The sequence below is a fragment of the Anolis sagrei genome, chromosome 5 (assembly GCF_037176765.1).
Source record: "Anolis sagrei isolate rAnoSag1 chromosome 5, rAnoSag1.mat, whole genome shotgun sequence".
Taxonomy (NCBI): Eukaryota; Metazoa; Chordata; class Lepidosauria; order Squamata; family Dactyloidae; genus Anolis; species Anolis sagrei.
Window position 1 is genome coordinate 128,120,771 of NC_090025.1, and position 18,844 is coordinate 128,139,614.

Below are 18,844 nucleotides of genomic sequence, written 5' to 3' on the forward strand. Positions count from 1 at the left end.
GATCAGTGAGAAGATCAGAGAAGGGAGAGAGCAATACTCTTTTCTTCCCCTCTCCCTCATCACTCCAGAGCCCCAGCCAACATCACTCCAGACCACACTCCTGCTGGTTACTATAATCAGAAGAACAAGAGGGGACTGTCAGGACTCCCTCTAGCTTCTGCAGTGGTAGGGAGTGGCAGCAGTTTAAACCATCCCAGGATCGATCCAGCATTCACCATTCCAGATTGGGCCTGGGATAAATGATCCATGTAGATCTTCCTCTAGTCTTAAATAGCTTCTGTTCTTAAAACAAGCAGTCATTTTTTAAGTGAAGGTTGCCATTATCAATCATCTTGCAAGTGAGGAAGACAAATTAGCTCCAAATGATATTAGCATCACTTGAGGAGGTAGGGTTGCCATATGCCCAGGATGGTTTTATCTAGCTTCTGGGCCTATCACGGACAAAGACTGAACATGAAGACATAGTTTTAAATTTTTTTATTGTTCACTGTTTTTATGCTTTTAGATACATTGTGATGTGATGTTTTTTCTATTTTTATTGATGTATGTATTTTATATATGGCATCGAATTGTGCCAACTGTTCGCCACCCTGAGTCGCCTTCGGGCTGATATGGGTGGGGTAGAAATAGTGTAAATAAATAAATATTATCCAGTTCGAACCATCAACTGGGTCAGCTTTCAAGCTGCTGCTGCTGCTGCTTCTGCTTCTTCTTCTTCTTCTTGGGCTAAGTTTCTGATCCCTTGTATAGGTTGCAACATGGGGCAAAACATGGAAGAACTCTGCAGTCAAACTGATCTATATAGTGTGGTCCCTGGATCCATAGGATCAGTATCCATGGTTTCATTTAACTGTGTTCAATAAAATATGTCTATGCTAGGCATTTTCTAGGTCTTCCATAACTCTTGTATGCTTGAGCCGGAAGTCCTTCATTTCAATAGGGTTTACTATTATCTGCAGTTTTCATGTATCCACGTGAAGTTCAGAAATGTATCTCCCATGGATAAAGGGACTGGATTCTAATAAACAACTCCATTTGAGAATTTTAGACAACTAATTTAGAACTTTTCTTCCCTCAGGTTAGCCAATACACATTTGCTATGTGCAACTACAGAGAGAAGAAATCTGAGCCTCAGGAGTTAATGCAACTTGAGGGTTACACTGTGGATTATACATCACCCCATCCAGGTATTTTCCTGTGACATGTGTGTTCAATAGTTATGTAAATATTCTTTCAGCTGGCATAAGGTACTTTTCGAGGTCAAAAGCAAAATTAGTGAAAATTGTTAGTACCACAGAGAATTTGGAGACTATTTCTTTTTTGTGAGATTTTTTCCCCTGAAGTAGTGGTTGCACTTATGTGTATGGACATCTTTTCTTGTCCTTTGTTTCTATTACAATTAATCCTCCTCTTTTCCAAAAACTTACACTGTGTTTTTCTTGGTTTTAACAGTTTTGGGTCAAGTCTATGTAGAATAATATGACCTCCTTATATTTGTGGGCCTCTCTTATCTAAGTCCACTAGTGTGATTCTACGGTATGCTTCCAGGTGGCATATAGCCAATTATTCATGGTTTCAGGTATCCACCCCTTCTCTTAGAACATTTTCCCCATGGAAACAAGGGTCATAATACTTTTTTAAAAATTAACTGCTAAAATGGACTATACTTTTCCAGTCAGTTTCCAGTGGGAAGCAGATAAATCTGTGCTACAGCAATAGATATTTTAAAAGTTATGCTTTAGCTTTTCCTTTGGTGAGAAACAATCCTCTCAAGAAAACCCTTGACCTTCCATGTTTTTGGGCTACAATTCCTTTTAATCTTACCCAACTTGGTCACAAGCTCCCATTCGTACACACACACACACACATAAGGAATTGCTATTTGTTTTTGTTTTTGTTTGTTTTTTTCATTTAGCAGATCAACAAATACAAATATATTCAAGGTGATCTTTCCTCTCCTATTCCACCCCTCAGTTTGGGTCTGAGATAAAGAGTAGGTTTGTTCCATACAGAGCCTTCACTTTTTTTTTTGGTTTAATGAGTAGGGCTGGGAAAAATGCAGCTGTCATCCTTTTCATACAAAAAGATGTCAACATTTAGAAGTTGGAGGAGGACAATAATTCAATTCAGTATTTGGATCAGATTATCCAGACCCTGACTTTTCCTAAATTTGCAGGTCTCCAAGGTGGTCAGATGTTCTTCAATGCTGTAAAAGAAGGTGACACCGTGATATTTGCCAGTGATGATGAGCAAGATAGAATCCTGTGGGTTCAGGCAATGTACAGAGCAACTGGTCAGTCTTATAAGCCCATTCCTGCAAGCCAAGCACAGAAGATGAATCCAAAAGGAAGTCATAACCAAACAGATATATCTCACTGTAAGTTCACTTCATTCTTAATTTAGAGGGCTTTATTGTCATAATTACTCAGTTAACATGATTTTTCCTGGCAGCTTTTGTCATTTATAGCTATCAAATACCTAGCTGTACTATTGCTGTGTTATCTTTAATTAAAGTTGCAGTTCATATTGTTAAAGTTCAAATATAGATTCATGTGTCCACTGCTGTTTAAACCAGGAGCAGGAAAAGTACATCTTATAGATTACATACAGCACACCTCCCCTCCCCCCCCCCCCCCGATACTCGTGTGCTCCCCCCAGACCTATACAAATATTAAAACGTTTCTGCAAAGCCTCTCCTGTGACCTGTAGCAGGTGATGTTGGATCAATTTGGTCCAGTTTATGGGAGGATAGTGACCTGTTTGAGAGCAAGGAGAGCTTTCTCCAAATCCCAAAATGACAGGGCATTAAGCTAAGGAAAAAAGCAAGCAGTGGAAATAGCACCAAAGTAGAGGCTAAAGGCTAAAGTGTGAGCCAGTATGGTAGAAGGGGTTTGAGTGTAAGTCTGAGTGTAAGACAGTTCAGATTTCCATTCAACCACAGAAACCAACTTAAGGCAAGGCATATGTTCTCAGGCTTAGAAGAAGGCAAGGTCTTCTTTTACTGTAATCATTTTTATAGAGTTATTATGGCCAATGAAGCAGTTTATCTGGTAAACACATTACCACTAGCAGCAATAGCGGTCTTTTTTTTTCCTAAGGAGAATACCAAAGCCAATGGAGAAATCAAGAACTTCCATTTTATTACAATAGTTAACCATTATGATAGTGCAGCAGGCCCATGTAGATTCCACACCAACTTCTCTCCAAAACACCAATATAACATTCAATGCAATACATAGTGGAGCTGGCGAAACTCACTACCAGAGGATGTACCTTTGATTGCCAAACTAAACAAGGGGAAATTGTGCAAATGCATGGATGATAGGGAAATCAATGGCTACTTGTCAGGGTGGAATATATTACCCCCAGTATCCTGGGCTGTATACTTAAATGTAATACTTGCTAGGGAAAATGAGAGGGAGGTTACAATTAATTTTCCTGTCTAGCAGGCAAGCTTCCTATAAGCAAATGATTGGTCACTTGGATATGAATGTGGACCATACAAGCCTTTGATCTGATCCAGCTTGACTTTTCTTAACTGTGCATGACAAAGCCACTTTTATTGGAGTTTTGATCAAATAGTAGTTTTAGATGGATGAAGGAATAGGCATTGGATTCGATCATGCATATCACATTCTCATTCTAAGGCCCCATTGGAATACAGTTTAACTCCATTGGATTATATGATTCTATGCTGCCATATCATGCAGTGCAATACAGTTCACTGCATTATATGGCAATATAGATGAGGCCTAAGTCCATTTATACCAGAACTGATTAGAACCTGGAAATAACTAGTTACAGATAAGTGCAACCAATTGTTTTTGAAATTATTTCCCAGTAATTGGAACTGAAGGGGATAAATGTGGAGCTATATTTAATATTTTACAGGTTTTGATCCTTGGCTCCATTCTCCCAGGAGATAAAAACTGAAAGAGATTGCATTCTTAATATTGCAATCACCAGTGGACTTAATTGATAATAACTCCAGGTGTTTTTTTTTGACATATTGCCCACCCTGTCCCAGCACATTCAGCTGTGACATCATGTGTTTTCAACTGCTTTCCTATAGCTGTTGGTTATTTCTGCAGACTATTTCATCAAACCTTTGTTCTCCCTTGCACTTCATGCAACCACTTCATGGTCTATCATACTAGCAATGCTTTGGGGTGGGGAGTCAAGAGAAGACAGTCTTAGCACTCGCGCTCAGACTCCTCTTTCAAGGCTGCGGCCAAGTGCAGACTCTTCGTTCTGATAAAGTATTCTGGTGGATAACCCTTTGCTCCACTTCTCCTCCTTGTCCTGCTATGAAGAGAATGGAGGGAAATAGCAATCACTTTGTTAGAAATAGTCCACTAACTATCATAACAGCAGGGTTCCAGTGAAAGTTACAGCTTTTATTGAGCAGCACACATTGTAAATCCTGATTGAAAATAGGGTTCTTTCTGCTCCCCTTTATAGCACTACAGTTGATGTTCATCTATTACTTTGTTTAATCCAATTATTTCACTGGTGTGCCAGCACACCAGTGTAAAACCAATTTATGTAGAAACAATTTCTGTCATTCCAACTCTGTTAGAAATGCTGGGGTCCACACGCTTAAAGTCACGTCTTAAACATGCTAATTTTCATGAAGCTATAAGCTCATCTGCCTTTCTCTGGTTTCCAAAGATAAAAACACCATAATAATATAATGAAAACTGAAGGTTACAAGTTCTTTTGAAATGTCTTACTTGAATTAATCTGCCTGAAATGGAGAAAGAAAGCACAAAGAAGCACTGCTCTCTTTTTTTACTTCTCTATAATATCAGATAATAGCAGGTGCCATGTTCAGGCAAAAAATAATAATTTAGAAAACATAAAAAGCTTTTTTGTATTATTTGAAAACATGGAGGGTTCTAAAAGCCTTTTGAATAAATTATTAATAAATAATTTATTCAAAATATTTACTCAACATTTGACTGGAAATTAAGGCTTTTAATTCTGCCTTTTGTTGCCATTATCTTGTATTTAGAGTTACTTGGGCCATGTAAATTCTGTATGAAATGTACTCTTTTTTCCCTTCAGCTGGCAATACTTTTATTAATTCGTTCATTTCTTGTCAAACTTTAGTGGGATTTAAGTGTGCACAGGATTGTATCCTAAAGGGTGTTTAATCATACATGGTGTTGCTTCATAAACTCTAGGGAAAAATCCACTTCTGCTGTTTCTGCAGATGATCGTCTCATCAATGTACTGTCAGACTGTTTATTTGCTATATCTACCTTGGTGAAATCTGTCACATGGATGTGACTCTTGCTTTGACAATACGGAGCCAAATGATATGAATTAGTTTGTGCATCTTTTCAAGATGTGATGCTGTAGATCCTTCAGCTTGAATTAAATAATTCTTCTGTCTGCAACTACCACTGGAAGTTGGATCTGACATGGATCAATATGATCTGGGGCTAAATTTCTAAATGTGACTGATTATGTTAGCATCATGTCCACAGATCAATATGGAGTTTTATTATGAACCTAACTCTATAATTGGGTTTAATCAATAAACTTTTGTCTCCTTTTCTATAGAAATTTTAGGTTTGTGCTATGCAGTTTTTTCAAAAGTACATTTATGATGCATCTTTTATAGTTATGTACGTAAGAAGACCTATATTTGAAATTAAAGGAACAAAGAGAAGCAAAGACCTTATTGTAAGGGTTCAATCAATTTTTGAGTTGATAGCAAACTATTCACCCCAATGTTGTGTATGGAGTCTAAGTGAGCTAATGTGCTAATGCATAACTAGTCCTTTTGGCCACTGTAAGGCTTTTTCTGTCCATACTTGGTAGACAACTCACATTGAGGATTTTGACAAAAAAATACCATTAATGAAAGCAATCACTAGAGCTTGTCTTTGGAAAAACCCGCAGGGTTCAAAGGCGTTGAAAGATGCAATCCCTGAACAATAATAAATTTGGACCTTTGATTGAAGTGCCATTTAAGATGGTATGTTACATATAATTTAGACAAAGAAACATTGCTCCCAGTTTCATTACTCTGTTCAGGAAGGTTGAAAGAGCTCTTTGCCATTACTACATTATGTTTGTTTCATTAAAAGCCGCATGTAAAAAGGAAAAAGACTGGAAATGACCCTGCACAAGCCTGTGTGTTCATTTCTGCTCTAGTTTGCCATTTGGGAAATGGGCTTCTAGCCATACTTGCTATTTTGGTCTGTGATTAACATCGTCTTAATGCCCATGAGCAAGACCTGCTGTGCTTGTGTGTTTTAAACAGATATAATATTCTGTTTTCAGGAGACAAACTTACTATCTTGTGAAAACAGTCACCTATGTAATAAAAGTATATGTTTTAAAAAACAAGGAGTTTTTTTTTGGAGGCACAACAGAAGATCCACTTTGTTAGAATAAATACTTGGCCTTTTGTTTTGTTTTTTGCAAAATATTTGAATAGATTGTTCAGTCCATTACTCTGGAGGATAACTTTTACCCAGAATATGAAAGAGGGGTTTCTTTACTCTCCTTCAATCTATGGTTGTTTTTAAAGTGTTGCCATTTGCTTAAACTTTGTTGTGGGTGAGTGGTGGGAAGGAAGAGAGAGAGACTAAATAAGATTATCCTCCAATTCAACATGAAGCCAGGCTTCAAGTGGAACAATCTACATCCACACATTTTCTGTTCTCTCCTGCAATCAGATACAGAGCGTGCTCAGAAGCATGGCATGGATGAGTTTATTTCTGCTAATCCCTGCAAGTTTGACCATGCTTCCCTCTTTAGAATACTTCAGAGGCAGACCTTGGATCACCGATTGAATGATTCCTATTCTTGTTTGGTGAGTAAAAAGGCTGGAATAAAAGAAATGCGGGGAGAGGGAAAAGTGAGAAATAGTTGTTGCAAAGTGGTCTTTTCTTCCAGACCCATTTAATAACTGTGTGCGAGGTTGGGATAAAGGATTTCAATCGATTGGCTTCAAATTTGAAAATTATACACTTGAAGGCTACTGCTGTGCCACTCAATAGAGAAGAGAATAGACTCAAACTGACTCTGAACCATGGTTTATCAGCCCCTCCAGGGAGGGCTGAATAAAAACAGAAGGCTTTAATAAATATGGAACCCTCTGTGGTAGGATTTACTAACACCTGTACAGGCATTTTAAGGTACAAATGCAGCTCGCCAGATGTCAAGCATTATGTCATCTATCTTGTAATTCTCTTCTCTTTCATGAACTGGGAAGGGAAGAGAAATGCAAAGAATAGAATCAAAACCACAGGGGGAGAAAGGCAAATAGATTTATTGTGCTTGTATTCAGCTGAGTCAAGGTTAGCTTTGTAGGCTTAAATCCTGGGTAAATGACTTATCAATCCAGAGGTAGTCTGTAATTTTACTACTATTTCTCCTTCACTTGTTAGACAAGATATTGGAGAAGAGTCAAGTTTGCAATCAAAAGGATGCGTAATTGGAATAAAACTAATTCATACTATAATTAAAGAAAGGTTTGCTCAGTAATCAGTATTCACCCTGACTGCATAGTCCTTTTTGCTTGTAGTAGTAGGTTATATTTAATTCAGTTGGCCAACTACTAAAATAAAATTACAAACTTAGTAGAACTATTTATATTTTTACTTGCATACATAGGCATTGTTTGACATAAATAATCCAATTGTGGAGAAAGTAGAGGTGTGGAATATCGTGAAAGATCTGTTTTTGTTTTGTTTTTTTGAAATAGAGATAGGCAATGTGAGGTCCATTGTGTGAAATGCAAATTTTCCACTTTGACACTCATATCTCCCATTTGGAATATTATTTATTTATAGTGTACTATTTTACATTTTCAAATTATTATTTTACACATTATGCAGCAATGAATCTTAAGTTGCCATTGCATGTACGTTTAACAATACAGGCTCACAGCCAATTGTACTTGCATCATATTCATGTCTGGAGAGATATTTTGTGTCAGCCATATTTGACAACAAGTCAAAATAATCTTAGATGTAGTCCATAAAATGTAGTACTAATATTCATTGTAATTACTGGGTGACATGGGGCCAGCCAGTACCTTCATGCAAAACATTAAGACATACTAAGCATAGTAAGCTACTATGCAGCCAGCAAGGCACAGCTACCTCTTGTCTTGTGTAATTACATTGAGCAATCCAAGGAAGTCCTCAGTGGCAGAACAGGGGGATGATAACATGGTATATGTTACAATGGCCGTGAAGGCAGACAAAGGCAACAGCAGATAAGAGGCCACCAATTGTTGAGGTAGCCATTCAATTAGAACCTCTCTCTGTAAAGTTTGTGTGTTGCCCGATCCCCACACATAAAACAAATTCTCAACAGACATCTTCCAAGCAAACCAAAACCAACAAAAGACTTTACCTTTGGAAGACAATAATAATATTCTGCCATGATATGGTGATGACTATGGGAATGTGAGACCAGTATATAATTTCCCAAGGACAAGAATCAGTATTTGTGTGTTGCCCTTTCCTAGCATGTCTTGAGGAAGTTACAAATATGCTATGGAAGCATAGACCATGGGAAGCACCCATATACTAAGAAGGTCATTGACCCATGCAGTTCTATTTTGACTATATTGACTAGCAGGAGCTTTCCAGGTTTCGATTAAAGATTGATCTGAATATCTCAGGGACTGAACCTAGGATCTTCCTCTTCCAAAGTTCTTGCAGTGCCAGTTCAACCCATTTTTTACTACATCAATGGCACTTGAAGGGGAGTATTGGGTGATATGCATATTTTTATCTCACAGGAATAGCAATGGTTCTTCAGCTCAAATGTCGGCCCTGTTAAAAGTTTTTACAAATATATCAATTAATTAAAGGTAGTTTTTCTCAGAGATGAATTCAGACCATGTATTTGTTCATGATTTGTACCAAGCATGTCAAGACACAGACACCTTAAAGGGCCAGACTCAGAGTTAGTTCCAAAATAGAGTTTATTAAACAAATGAAAAGGACTCAGAGACACTTAACTCAGTGCCTCTGGTCAAAACTCAAAGGCAAAAACCAGTCCTTGTTCAAAAAGATAACTGAAGCAATAATCCGGATTATCTGGAGAAAAGAAGCGGATTAAAACAAAGCACTCTGAAAGTCACACAAAATAGCACAGCAAGTAAACTGTTAACAAACAAAACAGCCGCAGGGAAGAAAGCATAGTCAAACGAAGTCTGAGGTCGTAGCAAGCCGAATCCAAAGTAGCAAAGTCCCAAAGTCCACGTAGACAGCGTCGTAGTCAAACCGGTCCGAAGTCAAGGAAGGGGAAATCTGCACTCAAGAGAATCCAAGCTGAGTCGAAAGCACATAGAAACAGAAGCAGTAACCTGTAGATCCAGGACCCAATGCCAACACGAAACAGGCAGCGACAAGTACCCAATGCACGAACATAAACCAACACCTTGCCTTCTGCAAAGATTCCCCATTTCAGAGCCTACTTTTATCTAACACATCATCATCAGAAGATGAGCTGACCTCCGCCCCGTTGTTATCCCTTGCAGTTATTCTTGATTCCACACGTGAACTCCTACTCCCATTTCTCCAACTTCTCCATCTTCTCTCAAGACTTAGGTCTCCCCAAGACTCAGATTGCCAGTCCTCATTACCAGAGAACCCTACAAATGTATCACTAGACTTCGGTTCCGCACATACAGCTTGTACCTCTTTTACCTTAGTCCAATCCAATGTATTATATCTGTCTTCCTCTCTCCCTAACCCGTTTTCCCCCTTCTACTACCCTAACTACTGTTAGCATCGTTACTCACAGGCTCTACTACAACAAAGCAGGTTCAATCTGCTTGTTCACTTCAGTAATTAAATGAAGACTGTGTACAACATTTCTTCTCATAACAAAACCAGCCTACTGTGGAACAATTAGATTCAAGCATAACCCCTGCTCAAAAATATTTGTCATATTAAATTTCTTTGACTGAACTTTCTGATGGACATGAGGCATTTATAAGCAAATGCATTTTAAAAAGTGATGCCCCTACACTATCAAATTAAAAATACATGCACTCTATTGAGTTAGCAAGTCAGAAGTGTATTCATGAAAGAAAGAAAAAAGTTTGAACTATGATGAAGAAACTGAAGATAACAACTTGGTTTTAATTTTCTGTATCCATGCCCTGTTTGCCCCATCGGCTAGGTGGACATCTTGAGCAAGTCGTATGTGGGGGATCACGATGGGTGAGTGCCATTGGCCTCAACTGGGCTCTCCAGGCCAATGGATACTCCACCTCAGACATCAGAAGAGCTGCAAGACCAAGAACAAGCCACGGGAGTAAAGATGAAGATCCACCCAGAGGAAAAGTGTTCCTGCCATACATCAAGGGAACCACTGACCGCATAGGGAAGCTGATGAGGAAACACAACATACAAACAATCTACAAACCCACCAAGAAAATCCAGCAAATGCTACGTTCAGCAAAGGACAAAAGGGATCCTCTCACCTCTGCAGGAGTCTACCGTGTACCATGCAGCTGTGGACAAGTCTACATAGGGACCACCAAATGCAGCGCCCAAACAAGAATCAAGGAACATGAAAGGCACTGCAGACTACTTCAGCCAGAGAAATCAGCCATAGCAGAGCACCTGATGAACCTACCTGGACACAGCATTTTATTTGAGAACACAAAAATGCTGGACCACGCTCACAACCACCATGTCAGACTACACAGAGAAGCCATTGAAATACACAAACATGGACAATTTCAACAGAAAGGAGGAAACCATGAAAATGAACGAGATCTGGCTACCAGTATTAAAAAATTCTAAAATTGCAACAGCAAAAACAGCAGAGAGGAAACAGGCAGGAACATCTAATTACCTTTCAAGAAGAGTTGGCTCCAGGCACAGTCAGCCCATTGTATGCTAATCAAGGTGGTCAGTTGAAATACTCACACCTAGCCCAACTGACAAAATTCCTTTGTCTCACCCTAGTCATTCCACAGATATATAAACCCCTTCCCAGTCCCAACAGACCTCACTTCTGAGGATGCTTGCCATAGATGCAGGCAAAACGTCAGGAGAAATGCCTCTAGAACATGGCCATATAGCCCGAAAAAAACCCACAAGAACCTAGTGATTCCAGCCATGAAAGCCTTCGACAATCCTTCATTATTGTTTTTTTATGAAGGAAGGAATACTGATTTCCTAAGAAATAATTTATTTGAACTCATTTAGTTTGAGACAATCTGTGGAAGCCAATTTATTAAGGCATGTGGATGGATTTATATCTCAGACACCCTTGTTGTGGAATATTATAGATGAACTACTGTAAAACAACAACAAAAACTTGTAATATTGTCACTTATTAGTCTACATGTAGTTGTAATCTAGCAGTTATATAATTGCCTTGTTATTTGGATTTAAATCTATCAAAATGCAACAGTGAGAATTGATTGTGTAATTACTGTAAAGTTGAAATTTCTGTTTCTGGAGGATGATCTTAGTTGCAAAAGTATGCATCAAAGTGAACATTCCAGATTTATTAAACTACCTCCCACTCCTCTCTTCATCTTATCCAGGGTTGGTTTAGCCCAGGCCAAGTCTTCGTGTTGGATGAATACTGTGCTCGCTACGGTGTGAGAGGCTGCCATCGTCACCTCTGCTATCTGAATGAATTGATGGAACACTCAGAGAATGGTGCTGTCATTGACCCAACCTTGCTCCATTATAGCTTTGCCTTTTGTGCTTCTCATGTTCATGGCAACAGGTATTTATTATGCAGATCTGCAGCAAAAGTTATTAGTCTATGTGATGAGGAGAGGTGAGCAATATATTTAGACTTATCTTCTACTCACTAGATAGCAAAGAAATGAATGAGCATCAAGGGTTCAGTTGGTATAAAACATCTGTGTTGGTTTTGAAGTGCACTAACACATTTTTAGACAAAAGAGGTCACAGTCTAAATATGCCAGTATGCTAGTATTCTGAAGGTTTTGCATTTGAGGGCCATTTCTTGCTTTATTCAACAGGCTTATTTGCTTCATGTCTCCCTGTGAACATTATAAAATATAAGATGGATTTATACATTTCTATAAATATGTGATGAAGTCAGTTATGGAAACAATGCATTCATAGCAATTTAACGGAAGTGAGCCACTTTGTTGCCTTAGTGGACTCCATCTAGAAAGAGGATGTCCTTTCCAAAAGATGTAGACCTATTACAGCAATACACAATACTGCTGCCTCCCTTAGCAACTCCCTGGAACTGGGTGACTTACACTTGATTTTGAAGGTCTCTACCTAGGCATAATTGTGTTTAGTACATCACAGAATGCTTTCTGATCCATCCTAGTTCCCAATGAATTGCTCTAAAATATTGCCCTTGGTTCCACTTATAGCAGTGGTTCTCAACCTGTGGATCCTCGGGGGTTTTGGCCTACAACTCCAAAAAATCCCAACCAGGTTAACAACTGTTAGGATTTTTCTGGAAGTTGAAGGCTAAAACATCTGGGGACCCCCAGTTTGAGAACCACTGACATACAGAATTAGACCTGAACCTTGCTTTGAGGGAGATTTGAAACCAGTGGTAAATTCATTTTTCCTGCTATGTCAAGTAAAATTTGAGACTGGGAAATGCATGCACAGTTTGAATATTCTGCAACTATCAATTTTATATAGTTCCTAAGCATATAAACCCCTGCCCTCGATTGTATGATTACCTGCTATCCCCCCATGAGACTCAAGCTTACCTCTTCCTCTTTCCCTTTGTTGTCCTCTCATTTTCATGTCCCATAACTCAAACCACTAAGGCAGGGGTCCTCAAACTAAGGCCCAGGGTCCAGAGAAGGCCCTCCAAGGTCATTGACCCGCCCCTCACTCAGGGTCAACCTAAGTCTGAAACGACTTGAAAGCACACCACCACAACAACAGCAACAACAATCCTATCTCATCAGGCAAAAGCAGGCCCACACTTCCCATTGAAATACTAATAAGTTTATATTTGTTAAAATTGTTCTTCCTTTTAATTATCGTATTGTATTGTTTTTTAATTATTGTATTGTTCTTAAGTGTTTTTTAAGTGTATATATATAAAGAGATTGAGAATTTAGGGCTAATTAATGGGAAATCTGTAATCTGTTCATCTAGTTTTGGGTACTCCTTTAGCATTTTATAGACCTCCTTGGACATTTAAATGATATTTTCAAACCAAAGAGAGTCCACCAATTATGAGCTATGATGTTTGTGATCCCAGTCAGTCAACAAAACCAGGAAATGATTGATGAATGCCATTAAACCTGAAGTGTTGCATGTTGTGCAACTCTTCCAAAGTTGTTACTGGTAGGTGAGAATTGCGTGCATGGTTTATCTGTCATTTCTCACTCTCCCTCAAGTCCCATTTCACTATAATTTAAGTAGTTTGCACCCACACTCTATACATGCAGAATTGCCAATTTGAGACCATAGACAGGGCTATAATCTATAATGTGTTTTTTGTTACTACTATGTAGAAGCACTCTTCCTCTGTCAACCTGTGTATTCCACACATACACCCACCTGTTACTTTTTTGATTGCTTGTTCACATGGTGTGTATGGAGTCATAGGATCTTGTGAAACTGACAGTCTGAAAGGACAGTTAGCATACAGAGTTAGGGCAAAAGGATATTTATTCAGCTGTGTATATTTCTTTGGAATTATAGAGAGGCCTTGGTCTAGTAATTACATCAGTGATCTTTGAGATCCATTAATTTAAAACAGGCTTGGTCCCATTTTGCCACTGCCTTGTTTTCAAACGAATTCCCTTTCACACATTAGTACCTTCCTGGATTCCTTCGAGCATGCTTTATGTATGAAGAATTTGAGAAGACATTGCAACATTTATTGATCATTTTGACTGCTCCTTTATGGACATTTAAGGACATCTCTAAAGAAGAAAGTGTTTTTGAACTTTGACTGTTAGGAGCAATGTATAAATTAACATGGAGAGTTGGCCAGTTTGCACAAACAGGCAAGTCTGGCTTGTGGTGTTTAGGAAATCTGACTGTATTGTCAGGATCTTGTTCTTGATTACCTCCTATAGTTAAGACTCAAACTGAGAAGGATGAGAGAAGACATCCTTGCCAAGATGAATTTCACAGATAAATCAGAATGTCTAGATTCCTCTCCCTTTCCAACAATAATTGCATTCAGTGAATGGAGATGGGCTTTTCTTCTCCCTTTTTAATGCAAAATCTCAAGGCCTTTGCCAGCAATAATAAAAAGCATACTTTCCATGCCAATTCCTGAGCCACCCAATGCATTCATAGAAATATTCACAAGGAACTTGACTCCATGCAGCTCGTCTCTCTAAGCCTTACCTATTGTCTCACTTTGAACCTGTTGGTACTAATGTTCACTGTGCTGCTACTGATAATTGCCCAAAACTGATTTCAAGAATTCAAAAGAAAGGTAGAAATATTTCTTTTATTTATTAGCCTAAGTGAAGGACAACAGTGTATGCAATGTGCAGAAATCTCAGAAAACACGTCCTTCCCCACTATGGTGAGCACTTTGTATGTATTCCAGCTATTCAAACCGACGTGTTTGTGCGGCATTATGAGTGTTTTAGAAATAAAAGAATAGAATAGTGTTGTAAAGAGAGGGTCTGGTTGGTACTAAGATACTGAAATAAGAGAAAAAGAAATGGGGAGAAAAGGAGAGAGAAGAAAGGTAAGTCAAGGACAGAAGCAGAAGGATTGCGCAGATACAGATAATAACATCCACTCATTCAACTCCAGCATTACAGAGGGGGGAAAAAAGAATTTTGCAGACAATATAGGATAGGTCAAAGTTCTAGGCTGATGTATGTGATTATACATCTTAGTTTTCTAAGTCAGCCTGACAAGGAGAAAGACTGCAATACCGAGACAAAGGGTCTTTATTGCCCACTGATGAAATGGTTTGGTCGTGCGAGATGAGCAGTGTATTCTGCTGTTAAGAGGGCCATCATCACCCTGTTACCAGCCTGGCAAAGACCACAGAAAACCTTCTGCCCTTCAAATGCATAGTATATAGCAGAGCAAGTTATGCTTTTGCCTCATAAAGCAAGTAATTTGCCTTAAATATCAACTCACAGGTTAGAACCATCAGGCTAACAATCAAAATGATAGACTAAAATGAACATGAGGAAGGGTGGGTGAGGTAGAAGTAGCAAGATGATTCAGTTAGCTGACAAAGCAAAGAACTTTACAAACCCAAAACTAAAGAGGGACACATGTGATACCTTTTCGTCCATGCTTCAGCACTATTTCCAATTTTAATTTTACATTTGGCCTTCCCACAGTTTTTAATTGTATGTTGTCTTATTGATAATGTTATATGTTTAATGTCTATGTTCTTATTTTAATTGCTTGTATTGTTGTGATTATTGCTTGTATTGTTGTGTTTGGGCTCGGCCTCATGTAAGCCGCACCGAGTCCCTTGGGGAGATGGTAGCGGGGTACAAATAAAGTGTTATTATTATTATTATTATTATTATTATTATTATTATTATTACCTCTGAAGTGAAATGAGGCAACAAAGGACCCTTCCACACAACCATATAACCCAGAATACCAAGGCAGAAAATCCCACAGTATCTGCTTTGAATTGGGTTATCTGAGTCTACACTGCCATATATTTCCGTTCAAAGCACATAAAGTGGGATTTTATTCAGCTGTGTGGAAGGGGCCTAAATGAGAACTAAAGAAAGATACTTACTTGGGCCTCAATTAGCCAATCTGGATAAATCATCCTTAGGTGGCTTCAAATGAAAAATGATGATGGTAAAAATAAGGAGGCAGGTAGGCAGGTCTAGGAAAAAAATGGTATTAAAGATGGACATGGAAGCATCAGTAGCAGGTTTGCAGGAGCAGCAAGTGATGGAAACTTGGATGATGCCTGTGTACTTGAGATCAGAAATCAGACTCAAATTCAGAGAACTGTAAGTGGCTGAAAAGCTCAGCCTAGTCACTACTGCTAAGACTTAGGACTACCTTCATTGCATCTAAAGTTTTAAGTGATTGTGTATTGATTACTGACCAAGGAAGGATTTTTATGGGCCGAGGGAGAGAGAAATCTACTCTGAAAGACCAGGTCAGCAGATACTTAAGGTGGAAGATAAATTTATCAGCTTGAGATAGATGGAATGTCAGTCAAGAGAGCCAAAGGCAGGAATGTCTAGGACCACAAACTAGCTTGACACAGGGAAGGCTATACAAAGCACACAACATTTCAGTCACATTGATAGACATTCTGCCATTGCACAGATCTGTTTTTGATGGCTTTGTGAATTTTCTGATATTATATGGAAACATAACTATTATTCCTTAAAGGAGACTTACTTTCTACCCTATAAGTCCTTGTTCCCTGACAATGCTAGCAATAACAAATAAGTATGATCTGCATTTCCTTGGATAAATGGCACCAGTATTATACCTAACAAGTTCTGATTCAGTAACTCTTACAAAGGCCACCATCAATATAGAACTGATTAGTGCTACAGAGAAATTTAATAACATTTTGTTGGATGAACCATATAGATTTGTTTATTCTCAGTGTTTTAACTAATTGCTGTATAGGTTTGCCTAATGTAAAATAAATTAATGGCTTCAGGGTTTCCTTGCCTTCATGTGCAGCATGTGGTTTGGCCTTCCTGTTGAGATGTTTGAAGTTGTCGGTTCACCATATCAAGTTAATAGAGTAAAGATTATGAGAACAGGTTACCAAAAATCATCTTTATTTGGGTGGACATCAGTGATATTCTAAATGCAGCATAGTTTCTCCCAGTCTGCAATGCAGATCCACAAAACTGCAATAAAAATTACTAGTCTCACCAAGTTGTTCACACAGAAATAAAATCTTATATGCATAACTGGTAGAAAATAATTAATAGCCTTCTTTCAATCTTTCTTTAGAACTGAGCCAAATATTATATTTTGAATTTTAAACGTGTTGAGGAGGGCTAGAACCATAAGCCTTTTAATGATTTTTGTTCTGTCGCGTGCTGGGCCTGTAACAGCTGTATTTTTCTATAGGATGTATACTTTAAGCCCAGCAGGAAGCCAGGGGTGCCTCAAAGAGAGGTTCTCAGGGATTTTTCTGAAGTGATTTTCTTTAGAGTCTTTAATGATACAACAAAGTCTTTATTACAGAACAAACAACAAATCTTCAGTTGGTTCAAACAACACTTCAAGGCTTTCTTAGTCTAGTCCTCAATGGGCTGGTACCTTTAATTAACTGAACCTTCTCTATAGGAAAAACCCTTTTAAACCTCTCCCAGGCTGTTTGCTATCTATGCCTCATTGGTGTGGGTCCTACTACCAATTCCAAATGTGTCTGGGTATCGAGTAGACCTACCAGCTGAGGCTTGAAGATATTTCAGCTGGAGTTCTGTGGATCTATAGTTCTGTCCTCCCTCAGAGAATTCTTTGAGAACTTCAGGGCTGTTTTCCCTCTGGTTGTTGTGAGGCTGAGAGGCTGTGAGCTCTCAGCCAGAGCCTTGGGACCTTTTCCCTGGAATTTCTGTTTTCCCAGATGTTCCTTTTCCCTGGATGCTCTGTTTCCCTGGATGCTATTGAGAAAAGAAGCTTTTCTATGGGACGAGCTGGTCTACGTCCTATAGTCTAGCTTCCATGTGTGAGACTACCCAAAAAATGGCTCCCTCCCAGAGCCCTGAACAAGGGGCGGAACCAAAGCTTAATTATGATGGACAGGAGGCCTGTCCTATGACTGCAAACAGATAACAGAAAGAAAATAAAGTGGGAGCTCCTGGTACAGTCGTACCAGCACAATTTTTGCTGACATTTATAGTCATATTTCCACTCTTCTGTTACCTTTTGGTTAGGGATTTCCTCCCTTTTTCCATATGAAGAGGGACAGAGCATCCTAGCTGAGGGCTGTTGTGCCTGCTTCTCTGAAGGCAATAAACATTTAAACATTTTTGCGGGCACCCAGAACAAACCTCTACAAGCCAGTTTTGTTTCCTGATTCAATCTCCATCACCTCCATTTTGCTCTACAATTGGTGTTCCTTCTCTTCCTTTTCCTCCTTTTTTAAAGAGACATTTAAACTTTCTGTTTCACAATTTTCTTCATCCTTTTATTTATAGCAAACATTTCATCCCTCCTTCTTTTGCCTCTGCTTCCTTCCCACCTCATCCTTTCAAAATGACCATGTGCATGATGGAAACTAAATGGCAAAGATGATGTCTTTATCCAAACCTGGACATTCCACAGGTATATATACTCCTTTTGCTTTACCATCATCAGATCCTCTGAAGATGCCAGCCACAGATGCAGATGAAAAGCCAGGAGAAAATGCTGTTAGAGCATGGCCATACAGCCTGGAAATGACACAACACTCCAATGATCCCGGTTAAGAATGCCTTTCACAATACAAAGATGCAAAGCTTGTTGCAAACTGGTATAGTGAGCCCACTGGACTTTATGCTTTTTCTTAGAGACTTAGTGTCCCAAGAGATAGTACCATGTTTTCCGTTCACTGCAGTGGCACTTTATATGTTAGAGAGGAGAGCCAGGAAACCCCTACACAAATGCCACTGACATACAGGGCACCTCCGAGGTGGGGGGTGGGGCAGGCAGGGACTTAACAGTCATTTGTTCCCTCTTCCTATTCCAGAGCTCATCTGCCAGCTCTAACCCCCAATAAGTTAGAACCCTGGGTGGGCACATATGCCAGTGGGCAAAAGGCAGTACATTTTAGTATGTGACTTCCACCTTGGAAGACTAGAGATCTCTTTGACTGCTCAGAGGGACTGCCTAGTAGTTTGTGTATGTGTAGACCTATTGCATTAACAGCCTAGGTTCCTCAGAATAGATTAGGGCTACCCAGCATTTACAATACT

The 18,844-nt window shown here is 39.0% G+C and overlaps 1 protein-coding gene across 11 annotated transcripts in view; it reads left to right on the forward strand.

The window, feature by feature from the left end:
- The window catches only part of CADPS2 (calcium dependent secretion activator 2), a 326,390-nt gene that overhangs the window by 183,621 nt on the left and 123,925 nt on the right, over positions 1-18,844 (forward strand). For all 11 annotated transcript variants that reach the window (XM_060777737.2, XM_060777739.2, XM_060777738.2 and 8 more), the window contains exons 10-13: positions 1,079-1,187; positions 2,177-2,377; positions 6,693-6,829; positions 11,543-11,730. In XM_060777737.2, the coding sequence (XP_060633720.2) occupies positions 1,079-1,187; positions 2,177-2,377; positions 6,693-6,829; positions 11,543-11,730 (635 nt within the window). The remainder of the gene's footprint in view (positions 1-1,078; positions 1,188-2,176; positions 2,378-6,692; positions 6,830-11,542; positions 11,731-18,844) is intronic.